At 44.7% G+C, this 15,553-nt stretch overlaps 1 protein-coding gene across 14 annotated transcripts in view; it reads left to right on the forward strand.

Moving 5' to 3' along the window:
- The first annotated feature begins 3,657 nt into the window (after window positions 1-3,657).
- Ryr3 (ryanodine receptor 3) overlaps window positions 3,658-15,553 on the forward strand; it is a 528,284-nt gene continuing 516,388 nt past the window's right edge. For all 14 annotated transcript variants that reach the window (XR_007590437.1, XR_007590438.1, XR_007590440.1 and 11 more), the window contains exon 1: window positions 3,658-3,869. Coding sequence is in view for 8 of the 14 variants with exons in the window: in XM_050134439.1 (XP_049990396.1) it covers window positions 3,819-3,869 (51 nt within the window). In the remaining 6 variants the exon portion in view is untranslated. The remainder of the gene's footprint in view (window positions 3,870-15,553) is intronic.

Below are 15,553 nucleotides of genomic sequence, written 5' to 3' on the forward strand. Positions count from 1 at the left end.
CATCTAAACATTGAAAATATCTGTAAAATATGTTTTCCATCCTGCCTATTGGTATCAAAGGGTGGTGTACTTTTATGTTATTTCTGTTCATGAGCTTCCAGGTGGATGAAGTAGTTACTTGTCTCCTTGCTGGGACAAAATGCCTGCCACAAAACAGCTTAAAGATGAAATTCATTTTGTCTCACAGTTTGAGGGCACTGTCTATCGTGGTGGGGAAGACATAGCAGAGACTTGAGGTTTTTGGTCATATTGTGTCCATAGACAAGACAGACAGACAGACAGACACAGACCGACACACACACACACACACACACACACACACACACACACACACGTGGTGGTTGGGGATACTGGTGCTCAGTTCACTTTCTTCTTTTAATTTAGTCTGGCCCCCTAGACAATGCTATAATGCTGCTCACATACAGGGTAGGTCTTTTCTTCTCTGTCAAACCTTTCTGGAAACTCCTTTATAGACAGACCCAGAAGAATGTTTTCATGGTGATTCTAAATCTAGTTAAGTTGACAGTGGAAATTTGCCACCGCAGTAGAGATACCTTTTGTCCTATCACATGCAGAAGAGATTCATGACTTAAACACCCAAGTGAAAAGCACAGAAAGATTTTTTTTCCTTTCGCTGATGGAAAAATAGATATTCAGTCGATATATGGATAGGATTCACGTTTATGGTTGTGTATTACAAGTTCAACAGATTGCCATATATGGTCTGCCCATGCATTCTTCAGCAGTGCCAGCAGAATCAGCTTCCTCAACTGTTCAGCTCTTAAAATTATTGCCTTTATCCTTTCTCAAAGAGGAACCTGAGTCAGTCAGTACAGAGCAAGCATAAGCATAATTAGCTCGAGAAATGAATTTCAGCAAACAGATGATGTTTCTAGTGTAGTTTCTCTGGCTGTGATGAGCATCATGACCAAAGGCAATTTGTGAAAGAAAGGGTTTATTTTAGCTTTTAGGTTATAGTCCATCATCGGGGAGCCAACTGTGCTGGCCAGTTTTATGTCAACTTGACACAAGCTAGAATCATAAGAGAAGAGGGATCCTCAATTGAGAAAATGCCTCAATAAGAACGGGCTGCAGGCAAGCCTATAGGGCATATATAATTAATTTATTAATTATTGATTAGTATGGGAGGGCCTGTTGTGGGTGGGTCCACCCCTAGGCTGGTGGTCCTGGGTTCAGCAATAAAGCAGGCTGAGCAAGCCATGGGCAAGTAAGCAGCACCTCTCCAAGGCCTCTGCATCAGCTCCTGCCTCCAGGTTCCTGACCCGTTTGAGTTCCGCTGGTGAAATTCTTCAGTGATAAACCAAACCCTTTCCTCCCCGAGTTGTCTGTGGTCATGGTGTTTCATCACAGTAACAGTAACCCTAATTAGACACCAACGTAGAACCCTGAGGCAGAAACCTTGGAGAAATGATGCTCACTGACTTGCTCACCTAGCTTTCTTATACAAGGACCACATCTTCAAAGGTGACAACCCCCACACACACACAGTGGTCTGGGCCCTCCTCAATTAATTAACAATCAAGAAAATGTTCCCACATTTCTTGATGTGGGAACAGGCCCATCTGATGGATGCAATTCCTCAACTGAGGTTCCCTCTTCCCAGGTATGATAGGTTGACAGCCAAGATTAGTCATCACTGGAGGTGATGCTGAAATGTCATTGAAGGCAAACTTAACACTACATACAGTTTACTGTAGGTCCACATGGGCAAAAATTAGTTTTTTTTTAGTTCCTATGTCCTTAGGAATAGTTTTGTTACTATAGTCAACACTGCCTTCCTTTTTGCTAAATGACCCAAGATTTTTGAGGTTTTTGGGAGAAAGTGAAGGGGCTACATCTTTAACTCACAAGTGAGTGGCACTAATCAGCCTTCCTGGGATTGAATACACAGCCCTGGCCCCATTAACACCATCTGAGTCCTTGGCCACCATGAATAACAATCCTTAGTGCATGAGATGCTTATTTATATGATGATGCCTTGGTCATTTTCCACTAGTCCATTAGAGCCTTGTTTTTCTAATTGATAAAACATGCCCATGAGTCCCTCATGTGTGGCAAGTAAGCAGGGTTAAATAAATACAGGGATATCTTCATTTGTCGTTGGTGTTTTCAGAACTTCGTGAACCATGAGAGCTGAAAGAATGAAAACGGACATTTTTATGTGGCCGCACCGGCTGTCCCTCAGCGGCAGTGGTGTCAGCTGCACCGTCCCTGTCCATTCAAATGCTCTTAGTTTCCTTGCTGACTTTCAACAATTCAAGCATCCCGAAAATACTTCATTTTTTTTTCTGTGGGTCCTGCTGAAGTTCTAACCATGGCTGATAGTTTTCCCGAGGATTTAGGAATCCAAGAGGCCTTTCGCCTTTCAAAATGTACTCCTGCCCCCAGTGATGGAGACAAAAAGAATCTTTATCCAAAGAGAGGGCATAGAGGTGAGCACAGCCAGGGGGCTCCTAAAATGTAAAATGCCACAGTGTAGAGACAGCTTGATTTGTCCCAGGCAGACTTTAGAGGAGTTGCTAGGCTTAAACCCAGAGCGGCCACTTGTCTGCATTCCTTCTTTAAGGCTCTTCCTTTGAATATTTCTTTTTGCCAGGGAACTTCATGACCAGCACACAGAAGGGGCATCCTGCACCTTGAGTCTGCAGAGGACCAATAAGACTGCTCCCAAATACTACATAAACGACGCAAGGCTGAGTGGGTGAGTGTTAGCCTTCTAGGACCTATTGTATATGCTCATTCCCAGAGTGCACGGAACCGGCAATCGAAAGAGCAAAACAAGGGTAAAGGTGCTCACCAAAGGCAAGATTCTGATGTCATCTAACTTCCAAATCAAGGACAAAATGGGAGCCCCCTGAAGCACCTTGGGGGTTACTGCATCTTTATTCAATGGAGGTGTAGTGTGTCCGTCCTTATCATATATATATATTAAAAAAACGTTTATTGAGTTTATTAGTTGACAATTTCACGCATGTTCAATGTGCATTCTGATTATCGCACCCCCCCCTTATCAAATTTTAAGGAGTGAAGGGGTTCTCTAAAGGTGAGTTACAAACTTTGCCTGGAATGAACAGTCATGGCACCCTTCTCTCCTTGCTGTATGTTATACCAAGGTACACCCAAACTACCGAGTCTTCCACGGGTGGTGGTGGGTCAACGCCATTTTCTATTTAGATGGGCACTCTAACTCAAATAGGAAATCAACTCTCTCTCTCTCTCTCTCTCTCTCTCTCTCTCTCTCTCTCTCTCTCTCTCTCTCTCTCTCTCTCTCTCAAACACACACACACACGCACACACACACACACGCAAAGTGGACAAATCTAGAGGGTTTATGCCCAATTTGGGGGCAGCGAATCTAAGCAACTGGCCTTTGTGTAAGAGCCAGCTTCCCGTCGCCGCGGGGCGCGCGTCTCCACCGAATGTGAGGTGCGGTGCGGTGCGGGGGAGGCTCTACCGCGCCGGCCCGGGTCCCCGGCTCTGCCCCACACCCGCCTGGCGCGCGCCGCGCTGCGCTGTCCGCCGGAGTCCGCGGCGGCCGCGCACTTGGCTGGGGCGAGAGGGGAGAGGGGTGGGCGGGCTGCTCGGCTGGCATTGGCGCTCTGCAGTGCAGTCAAGTGTTAGCCCAGCTCCCTATAAGGTCGGGGATTAGCTCGGCGCTGCCGAGGCTCAGCGAGGAGCGGGAGGAGGAGGTCGACGAGGAGGAGAAAGAGCAACGGCAGAGCGGCAGTCAGCGCACGCCGCTGCCTGGGGGAAACAGAGGCGCCCGAAGCTGGGGCGCCGCGCACGCCCCGGGAGCCATGGCCGAAGCCGGAGAAGGAGGCGAGGATGAGATCCAGTTCCTGCGGACTGTGAGTCTCCGCGGTCGGGCGGGCGAGGCGACGGGCAGGTGGGGAGGAGCGCGGCGCAGCGAGGAGGGGCTGCGCTGCGCCGCGGTGCGGGGCGCTTTCTCCGCACTCGCGGGCTGCAGAGGCGGACCAGCTACCTATCGAGGGGCTTGGGAAGCGGCACCTTCTCCAGCCTTTCCCCTCTTTCCGGGTCGCCACCTCTCACTCTCAGATCTCCCACCCGGGACGACTCGCTCTCGGGGCAACTCGCTACTTGGTCTGAAACCTTTGATGCCCAAACTTCAAGCTGGGCTTGGCTCATGATTGCTCAGACCCGAAGATCAGAGGTGCTACACGACCGGCCTCCTGTCACCTCCACACTTTTTCCGGCCCCTTTCCTCGTTCGAGCTGCCTTCTGGCTCTAGGGGACCTCCAAGAAAGAAGCCAGTGGGGTAGGGGCGAGAGTGGGAAGCTCAGTCCAGAAACCAATGCCTGCTCTTGGTGGCAGAACTGGGACCTCTCAGAAGGGAATTCACCCAGTCCTGCCCCTCTCCTCTCTCTTTAAATCTCTATCCAGAAACTGCTGTTAAGCCTTACTTGACTCACCCGCGAGTGTGTGAGAGCCAAGGCTTCTGCTCCAGGCTCCTGAGAACCCTGCAGAATAGGGAAATCCCGGTCTGTGGCTCCGCGTCATCAGGTCCCCTTCTTGGCACTGGAGGGCAATGCTCCATCCCAAATTTCGCGAGCAGAGCGAAGTCCAGTGCAGCTATGTCAGCTTTCTCCTTGAGGAGTTAACACTTCAAGGTGGACGACCACCTTGAAGGGCGAGGGGCACCTGGTTGCTTCCTAGGGCTGATTTCAGCCACGTGACCTTGAGCGGATCACATAATCCTCTCTACCCAGCCTCAGTTTCCTCTCGTGTAAAATGGAAGGAAACGGAACTAGCGTTTCCAGGCAGATGAGAACAAATGAGATTGTGAATGCCATAATATTTTTAAACTGCAGAATGCTTTATAAGTGCTAAGTGATTTCATGCGAGCTACCTAGATCTGAAAAATGAGAATGAAATTCTCGTTTCACGCTGTCCTCTTTAAGAGCACCCTGCTTCTTCCTGACCTGGTCACAGAGGACAATAACCTCACTTAGGTCCATCTTTTGGAACGTTCCCTCCCTCTGTGAAGAGTGTCCTGATTATTTTCCACACCCCCTCTTCTTTTGTCTGTTTTTTTTTTTTCTTCCAAGCACAATTTCTTGGTCAAGGCTCAGTCTTGGGTCTTGTTTGGGAAGGATCCACCATCCTCCTAATACTTCCGAAAGGTCAGAAGCTCTTCCACTCCTCCCTGGTTCATTTGTACACTACACACAATAATGTCTGCCAGGCAAGCTATCTATTGGTCCTTCCCAGAGTCCTGTGGGACCCTTCTGCCTCCCCTCCAACAGGTGTCCTCAGTATGGAATGGCTGACAGAGCAGACACTTCTAGCTCTGGGCCCTTCTCAGGCCATGTTGTTGTTGTTACTCTTGTTATTAGGGAACAATCTAGGCACTGGTAACTGAGGAAATCCCCCTTGGACAGATTGGGGCAACCTGAAGACCGTGACTGAAGAAGTTAAGGTTAGGGACCTGAGGTTTTCTTCAGGTCTTCTCTAAGCTGCTGTTCTTGGCTTCTGTAGCCGTCTTCCCAGGCTTCGCTTCGGTGCTGGGCAATGTTGCTGTATGTGAGAACACCTGTAGCCAAGGCTTCGGATAGCAGTGGTTCTCAAGCTTTGTGTCTCCAGCCTCCTGGAGACTGGAGTGGATGGACACCTTTTGAAGCAAGCTCTAGACCTTGTGAGGTTAAGGCACCCTGGTCCAGAGCCCTGACACAGATAGCTTAGCATCAGCACAGCTTCGGGGAAGAACTGAGGTCACCCTGTGGGGGAATGGCACTCAGTATGACAAAAGTCAATTCTTTCTTCACTGTAATCGTACGAAGTGTTGTTTTAGGCGTGTTCTTAGTTCTTAGCCCCGCAAAGCAGCTTATGGTCTTCATCTTATTCCTACTCAGAACAGAGAGAGGTGCAGGAAATCAAATGGCTTGGCTGTGGCTGCCCAGCAAGTTACTGGTAGTTGGCATTATGTAATGGGAAGCCGAACTCCCAGTGAGGCTGTGGGGCTTGCTCCAGAGGTTAAAATGTCAGGAGTCCACGCAGACAAAACCCCACAGCTTTCTGAATTTGACTCTGTCCACCGTTAGCTATGAATTAGATGAAACAACTTATAGGAACTCGGAAATCATAAGCTGGATCTTTCCACAAAAAATTGGCATTATCGATTTTTCAGAGAGTCACGAATCACTGTGCTTTTCTGGCAGGTTCCTGTTTTCACCTGTGAATATATGTTTGTGCTCTACAAGGTGTTTCATTTTGAACTCCCTCCCTTCTGCATTAGCATTTTGTTTCTTCCTCACAAACAGAATCTTTTACAGCAATATTGGCCGTGTGTCTGTCTCCTTACATTGTGTTGGACCAGAGGTGACTGTTTGACAATGGGACAGAATCATCCTTCCGCAGCTGTGAACTTTAAAGGTCTGCCGTCTCAGAGGGCAGAGGCTTTCACATCTACTTTAAAGATCAGCTACGGAGTAGCGTTGTGCCACGGATCCTAATCAAATTATGGTGTCATGTGGACTACACTCGCGCCAACAGTGAAAGTAGTTAGACTTACTGACGGCCTGAATTGAGCTAGAAGGCAGCCTAGGTGTGCTTGGTGTAGCTTTAGATACTTAGAGCGTTCTATACTCTGACACATTTGAAACCCACTGCTTCTTAAGTAAGCGCAGGTCTACAACAAGGGGTTTGGAAATGAAATTTAATGCCCTTGTATCCCAAACCTTAAGAAGGTGTGATAAAACTTCATAATGTCTGCGGTCCCTGGAAACCATGCCTATTACGTAGAGAGAAAGACAGAAGAACCATCTTATCCTTAAGGCTAGAATTTTCTCTCCCCTTGCTGTTGGCAGTGACAGTCTCCTCCCTTCCAATTGCTCTTGCTGACGTAGCCAGTGTCACTGACGTGGCTCAGAAGCTGCTCCGCAGCAGATAAACCTGCCAGCCACTGATATGAAAACAAGAAGTTATGGGAAGAAGAGTGACAATTACCCTGTCTTCAGACAGTTGGCAGAGTGGCTGGCTTCAAAAGTACCTGGGAGAAGTTGTTTACCCCTAAACTACAGTAGCCATTTAAAATTACGAAAAAGCTGTGAGCTGTCACCTGCTGCTTTTAGGATACCGTAGACCTCTCCTTGTTAGCTTCAATCTATCATACAGGGAATTAAAACAGAACGTGGGGTGAGGTGGGCATCCATTTCTATTAAAGATTTGTGATGGGATGCCAAGCTGAGCCCCATCTATGGCAAGTTGTTCTTTTTGCCACGGAGCTGCACTTGAACAAGGAGAGGGATTTGGACTGAAAGTCAAGGACGGCTCCGGCCCTACCATGGTGCTTCAGACAGATCCTTGCCTTAGAGTTCTACCACTGATGTGAATTCTGCCCCTCTGGAACTCAAGGATGCTGACTGGAGTACTGGTGAACATTTCCCTGGTCGTTTGTGGATTCTAGCTTGCTTCTCTTGTAGGCTTTCTGTGTTTACATCCCAGCTCATCAAGGCAGACACTTCTGCTGAGGATGCCAAATAGGAAAGATGTGAAAAACAGTCTCTTGGTGCCAGAGAGAACAGTGGAGGCAGTGTTAGAAGGCTGACCCTAGACACCCAGGCAAGGACTGCTGCAGCGTTGGTCAGGGGTTCTACTGCTGGATAAGTGTGGATATTAAAATCAGCCTCCCCAGGTCACCACAGAGCTTCCCACCTTCACAGTCTCTTTCTCAGAATGGGTTTGATTCTGGACCAGTGAACTAGTGTACACAATATCTGCTTCTTCCAAGTAATCAAGTTGAGCTAGGAAAGCTGCTTTTGCACCAGGGCGCCATGGTTCTTATCATGCTGTGGCCCAAATGCTCATGACCAGGGATGAGCAGAGTTTTTAGCTTCTGAGCTTCAGGAAGAGAACGGATGATGGCTGCAAGCTTGGGAAAGTTTAGCATGAGCCCGTTGCAGAGAATGAAACCAAGAGGCCAACCTGCAAATGAGGAATGCATGACTAATGCCTTCGTTTATTTTTTAAATGAAAATATTAAGGAAAGACGAGGATACTTAAGGGAAATGGATTTTTTCTAATGAAATTTTAAGTTTAGTTTCTAACATTCATTTAATGTACAGGAAGTATATTTCTTCAGATCTTTTGGGCTGATCTGAAGGGGGAAATGTTGAAACAGAAATGAGTGGGAGCAAAATACTCCAATGCTTAGTTTTGAAAAGTTTGTGTTGAAATAGATTTATATCCATATTTGTGTCTTTGATTGTTTTATGATTATTTACTTTACTTTATCCCTTGGATTTCTCTTTGTTTTGCTTCTTAAAGAACTTTCCATTTAAAGTCCCGACCCCATGATTTTTACTGACCTGCCCCCTTTTCATCCTTTCCAGCAATCTTACCTTCTCTGTGAAAGTCGAGGAGGCCCCTGTCTTCATAGCGTTCTACTACAGCACCTTTTCCTCAGTTCCACATCAGGATAAACCCTTCTAAATTAGTTCTCTTCATAAGATACCCTCAATATAAAATTTATCCCGTAGGAGTAAAAGGCTGTAATAAAACGTTGAACTTAGAGGAATTCTTATTTCTTACATTAGCTCATTTGTGACCTTGAATGAGTCATTTAAGAAAACTGAGGTTTTTGTTTGTTTGTTTGCTTGCTTCACACTCTGTATAGAGAATCTGCTTTACTAGGGGAGTCATGACAGGCAACGGCAATTCTAAAACTACTCCCAATGACAAAAGCAGGCACATTTCATAGGGCACTGTCATTGTGTCTGTCCTATAAGAGGAAATCAATCCTGCTTGTGATTGGCTCTTGATGGAAAAGTACCAGAGCGGGTCCCCATCTCTCTCATGTGTTCTGTGCCTTTTACCTATCCAGAGTGGATGCCACCCTGGCACGTCTTCGTAATCACGTGACTGTAATGAACCTCAGTTTCTCTCAAGTTATATCTTCAGAGGATATTAAAAGCAGGTTATGACACACGTAACCAGGCAGGCTCCTGGGAGTCCAGCTTTCTAACCAAACATCCAGGTACTTCTTCTCTCCTCAGCAGATCTCCAAAGCTGCGGGTGTCACTAGTACGTTTTACTGTTTAATCCCAGAGCTCTTATTTACAAAGCTTCCCTTCCCGTTTTCTCCCCCTTTTAAAGCTCATTATTGCTTTCCATCAAGGACTTGCTTTCTTTAAAGCAGTATAGCATTCCCACCCTGGAGTTCTGCTGTTTCTCTTATCTAATACCTGCTTGAGAAGTAGGGTTCTTTGCAAAAAAAAAAAAAATCACTTTGGAGGCAGCTGGAAACAGATGCCATTGTGGCAGGGTGTTCAACCCAGCCAGAGCTAAGACTCTAGGGTGATCATTCCTCCCAAGGGGGCCTTGTTGCTCTTGCTGGTCTTAGGCTGATGTCCTCACAGACATCCTCTTATTTGGGGTATTTTAGGGACACACTTCCAGCCACTGCAGTTTGCCTTGGTTCAATGAGTTTTGCCCTCACAGCACCTCTTCAGTTCACAAAGAGGGAAGAAAAAGTGCTGGCACCTTACCCCGGATCCTGCTACAGGGATGAGTTGGCTGAGGTGCCAAGGTTTTGTTTTTCTTTTCTTTTCTTTTCTTTTCCTTATATCATTCCTGATTCTCGGTTGTTAGAAAACAAAACTCAGATTAGTCTGAGACTGATAATGCAGTATTCCAAAGTAAAAGAGATGCGCCTGCCCTCACACACACTCCTTCCTCTCTGTAGTTTAGGGTGCCATTCCCTCCCCCGCTTTCCTTTTCCTGTATCCCTAGACAGTAAATCCTCCATTGATTTAGGGTGCTCGTTGTATTGGCATGTCACCTTGGGGTTAGCTAGTATTTCGTTCAATGCCCAAGTCAAGGAAAAGGAAAAAATTCCATCCTAAAATCAGATGACAATGATACTATTCAGGAACTACCCTTTTCTCTGGGTGAGAGATGTTGGCTTCTGCTTGATTTTAAGTATAAAGGAGGCAAGAAAGAACTTTGGAGGCAGAGGTACAGCTGGGAGTCTCTCCATCAACCCTTTTCCTGCCGAGTTAGTTTATGTTATAGGAAGCAGCCCGTGTGATGAGCAAAACAGAGCAGCTGCACTGCGAACATGGGAATGAAGGCGTAGGCTGATCTCAGTGTCAACACGACCCACGTACAAGATAGCTTTCTCCTTTGTCTGCCTTTGGGGCAAGGTGTTGTCTCAAGATATTTCTTCTATCAAGAAAACCAAACTGTGAAATTGTTAGTTCAGCAGGTACCACTAGCGATTAACATCATTAACAGCCAAACAAAGCAAACTCCCAAAGGAGTAGGAGTTGCACTGGAGAAAAAGAACATGTGGGGGGGGGGCACTGCCCAGAGGGGCAAGTGTGGGTGGGAACAGCACTGGCTCTTGGGGAACCCTGAGTAGGATCTGAAGAGCCAAGGTGCAGGAATCTGGGCTGCATGCTTTTGGGGAGGGGCCCGTAGAAAGACTCCATATTTATTTCAGCCTTCGCACAGAGGATAGAGGATGCTTCAGCTAACAGGGTGAATAAGAATTGTCCAGCCTCACTCGGGCATTAGGAAGACCAATCTTTATAGTCAGGATTGAAGCTAATATATACTGTCGTCGTTTTGTTTTGTTTTACTCTTTGGGGGCCTGCCAGGTATCTCCCATACACACACACACACACACACAAAGACTTATTCTTCCTTATTAATGTCTGACCTTAGCTTGGCTTGTTTCTAGTCAGCTTTTCTTAACTTAAATTTTCCCATCTACCTTTGTCTATTCTATATACTTTTCTTTACTTCTTACTCCATAGCTGGCTGGATGGTTGGCCCCCGATGTCCTCCTCTCCTTCTCCTTTCCTGGCTCTTCCCTCTTGTTTTCTTCTCCTATTTATTCTCTCTGCCTTTCAGCCCCACCTCCCCCTCTCCCGCCAAGCTATCAGCTCTTCAACTCTTTATTAGACCAACTAGGTGTTTTAGGCAGCAAAGTGACACACCTTTGCATCATTAAACAAATGTTCCACAACATAAACAAATGTGATATATCTTAAATTAATATTTCACAAGAATATGCTTTGTCTAAAATGATTCAGGCTCAAAGATAGCAATAGGAGAAAGAAGAGCTCAGCTTTCTCTAAGATGATGTGGCTCTACATTAAAGTGAGAACTAAGCATGCGTCTCTCCTGAGGCAGAGGAGTTTCTGAGGGGTGAATCCCTTTATCAGTTATATCCATTGAGGTTTACTCATTGTAATCCTAAGCAAATGCTCCAGACTCCCCCAAACCAACCCCAGAACATTCTTAGTAAACAAGGAGTGTGCTGAGGGGAGACACAGAAAAAAAAAACACAACAAAACAACCCCCTCAAAGCAACAACAACAAAAAAATCTTCTGCCTGGAAGGTGGGCATGGCTACCCCACCAGTGATGAGGCCTGGCATTACTTCTCTAACAATTTCGCAGTTGAGCTCTCTGAGTCTAAGTATAGAAATCTCATCAATGGAGCCGCAGCAAGAAGTAGAAATTCTCGATGGCACATACATGTCTTTATTGTAAGGTATATTGATTTGAATGTCCCACATCAAATCCAGGCCGTACATAACAGTAGGGCAATAAGAGAGATCTGGCTGCTGACTGCCACGTTGACCCAGAAGCAGAATCCAAGAGATCGGATGGATAGAAGACAGCTGTCATAGAGAAGTTTGAGCCTCTCATTGCAGGCACCCAGGGCACATGGCTGTGGCTCACCTCCAGATTGCCTCCCTTCTATCCATGCTGGGGAAGACTCTAAGAATAAGCAAGATTAAGGCTTTGAACAAATATCATTTCTTTACAAGAGATGAAGCATGAAAAACTCAGCAGAGAACACATGGGCCAAATGAGAAAAGTCAGAGTCATAGTACTTGGTACAGCATTTCTTTTGTTGGATATGTGAAGGGTTGTCTGTCCTTTTGAAGCTTTTAAAACTGCTTCAGAACTCCTACACACACACACAGACACACACACACACTGCCCCCTACACACATACTCACAAATATCTATATCTATCTATCTATCTATCTATCTATCTATCTATCCATCTATCTATGTATAGAGAGAGAAGGAAAGACTTAGAATAGCCCCTATCTGCCTGGAAGGCAACTACCTTTGTAAAGAATTAGCTATATACATTGTGAAATCCAGAAACTCAGAAATTTTCATTTAGTCTAGTCGGTTCCTTAGCACATACACACTAGAGGAATCACAAGTTTAAACAACATTGGGGGAATCAAACAAATGCCTAAATGTGTAGATCAGCTTTATTTGCAAAGAAAGACTGGCCTGCTACACACATTCAAGCAAACAAACAGAACTCTTAATGCTACCAGTCAAGCAAAACACATCTGCAGCGGGGTTCAGAGCTGCCTGCCAGTTTGCAGCTGTGGATAAAGCCTCGGAATCCGCTGGAATGAATGCATGCTCCAGAACACATGGATATTTTTATATGAGTAGGATTGGGCTCACAGCACATATCGAGGTCCTTGGATAAAATGTTAATATAAAAGACGTATCATTTATCACAGTAGCGAGAGATTGGCAGGCAGACAGATTAATGGGTTTAAGAAGTGATAGATGCTATCGTTAACAATGAAGGCAGAGTTTTCCAGCTTTTAAAAAACCCTTAAAATTGTTTTAGATGTAAAAAAAATTAAGTAAACAAGTCAACATTTATTGACCAACTACTGAATAAGTAGTTGGAGTTACCTCATCCTGAATACGTCCTTGGAGTTACGTCTGTGAACAAGGTGTCATAACAATGAATGGTTGAGAGTATCAGCTTAAGAGGACTCTCGGCTGTGTCTTGAAATAGTAAAGATATCTGTAGTGTAATTTCATTTTTATTTTAATAAATAAAGCTTCCCTGAAGTTCAGAGGGTAAAACAATCACACTGGCCAGCCTTACAGAGCAGGCTACAATAATACACACCTTTGATCCAAGGAGCCACACTAGTTTGCCACAGAAACCTGGCAGTGCCTGTCTTTAATCCAAGTGGGTAAAACAATCACACTTGCCAGCCTTACAAAGCAGGCTACAATAATACACACCTTTGATCCCAGTAGCCACACTAGTTTGCCATAGAAACCTGGCAGTGCCTGTCTTTAATTCCAGTGGCACCTGCCTTTACTCCCAGCCCTAGAGAGGAATATAAAACGGGAGGAGACAGCTCTCAGTCTCATTCTGAGATACCTGGAGATAAGATCACCATTTCAGACTGAGATCATGGTAAGAGCCAGTCAGTGGCTGGGCTGCTTTGCTTTTCAGATCTTCAAGTCAAATCCCAATTTCTCTCTCTGAGATTTTATTAATTGTTCTTTCTTTAGTTAACTTCGGGTGTGACTTTTTGCATGTTTATATGAGGAAAATGTTTTCTGGTTAATGTGTATGACCTTGGGAAGTTGAATTCTGTACCTGTCTCTTCGTGTGTTGAATAAGGATAATAACAGTGCCTATCCCAAAGGGTTGCTGGGAAGGATTACATGAGCTAAGCCATGTAAAGTGCTTAGAGCAGCACCCAATAGATAGTAAAGTCCTCAGTAAATATTAGCTATTAATATTGTCTCAACAAACAGTACAAGCATTGACATTAATCACATTAGCTATTCAAATGTCACTACCCAGTACAAAGAGACAATCCCCTATGGTTGTTTCATGGTCTTGATTCCTAACCTTCTTTTAGCTATAAATACAAGCAGGCCTGACAAATGGTGATGGGCTGCAATGCCTAGGCCCTCAGCAGTAGAGATTGTCTGCTCAGCACTTAAGGGTCCACTTCCCTGTACTGGTACTTCTTTTGTATTTCAATAAAACTTGCCTGAAGACCAGGATGCAAAACAGCCACATTGGTCAGCCATATAGGCCAGGCAGTAGTGGCACACATCTGAATTCCAGCATCCACACTAGTTAGCCAAAGAGGCCAGGTGGTGGTGGTGCACGCTTTTAATCCCAGAACTAGGGAAGAATATAAAGATAGGAACTTGCTCTCTTTTAGCTTGAAGATTTCATAGAGGTAAGAGCTCTGCAGTGGCTGGCTGCTTTGCTTTTCTGACCTTCAGGTTGAACCCCAATATCTGTCTCTGGGTTTTTATTATTTGTGGTACACTTTACGAAGCTTCCTGATGCAAGGCCATTGATCCATTCCACCGGCATCTTTTACTCATGTCAAAAGACAGGCAACATAGAATTTTGGAGAATTCTCAACCAAAAAAAATCTCATTGTCTTGATTGGGGAGCTATTTTGTCTTTGTTCAACTCAGGCTTTAATAGAACTTTGTCTCCCTGGAAATTCACTGTGTGTGACACGAAGTCATCCTATTGTAGAGACAAGGCTATTCATTTTCTCAGTTCTGGTCCCCTATTATCTAACGCCCTACTGAATGAACCTAAAGCTAAACTTGATTCTAAGCTGTAATGCCATCTTCCTTATAGGCTTTGCTGAGGGCAGAAGTTCAAACCTCTGATTCATTATCCTCCTCTCTATCAACATTATTCCCATCTTTCTCCCTCTGTTTTCCATGTAACTAAATTGTATAACATCGATTACTGAAATCTGTAGATGTTTACCTTGTTAAATACTCTAATTTGTAGAGAGTGACAGCTGTGTAGGAAAGCCTAGACACCGGGGCGGGACGGTGGTTCCGGTTTTGTGATTTGGATAGAAAACCTTCATTGATCTCTCATTTCACCCATAAAGTTTCCAACAACGTAAACTGAATTACACCAGTATATGGGGAATTTAATTTAAAAAATTAAAATATGATTTCTCTAAATAATGAGGATTGAATGGCTTTTGATTTCCTTAAAGGAATTCTTTTGGGAGAGGCACTGAATTTTAGTATTTTATTAAGTACCAATACCATTCACTTCTTAAATTAAATGAGTTGAAAAAAGTAAACTATATGCGTAAGGTGAACATGATCACCACCACGTCAGAAACAGGTTGAAAAGGAAACTTATATGGATGAGTTATTTTATCTAGTTTAGCTTCAACCTCAGTCCATGGAGTTTTGAAAATGGTTATGGATTTCCATATTAATTATTTTTCCTGTTTCTGTGATAAAATATCCTGATGAAAGTTACTTCAGGGAGAAAGGAGAAAGTAACTTTTTTTTATGACTCACAGTTTAAGGTTGTGAGTCTCTATCATAGTGGGGCGGTCATAGAAGCAGGAGCTTGACATAGCTCATCGTGTAGCAGCTAGAGTAAAAAACAGAAAACAAACAAAACCAGAAAACAATGAATACTTTTTATATAGTCCAGAATCCTAGCCTAGGGAATGGTGCCACCTAGCAGTGGACACATCTCACTTTAACTAACCTAATCAAGATTATCCCCCAAAGGCTTACCCAGAAGCCCATCTCTGGGGTAGTTCTAGGTCCCATCAAGTTGACAATCGAGATTAATCATTACATTTACAGAGAGGGGTCAGAATGAAATAAAGACATTCCAAGATTTTGTAGAACAAGGTCCTATTTTGTTAGTTTGTCTCCTTTCTTCTCAACATTTGATGTTCAACATTTGAAGATATTCTCAG

The sequence above is a fragment of the Alexandromys fortis genome, unplaced genomic scaffold, assembly GCF_014885135.2.
Source record: "Alexandromys fortis isolate MF-2015 unplaced genomic scaffold, M_Fortis_MF-2015_v1.1 scaffold_6, whole genome shotgun sequence".
Taxonomy (NCBI): domain Eukaryota; kingdom Metazoa; phylum Chordata; class Mammalia; order Rodentia; family Cricetidae; genus Alexandromys; species Alexandromys fortis.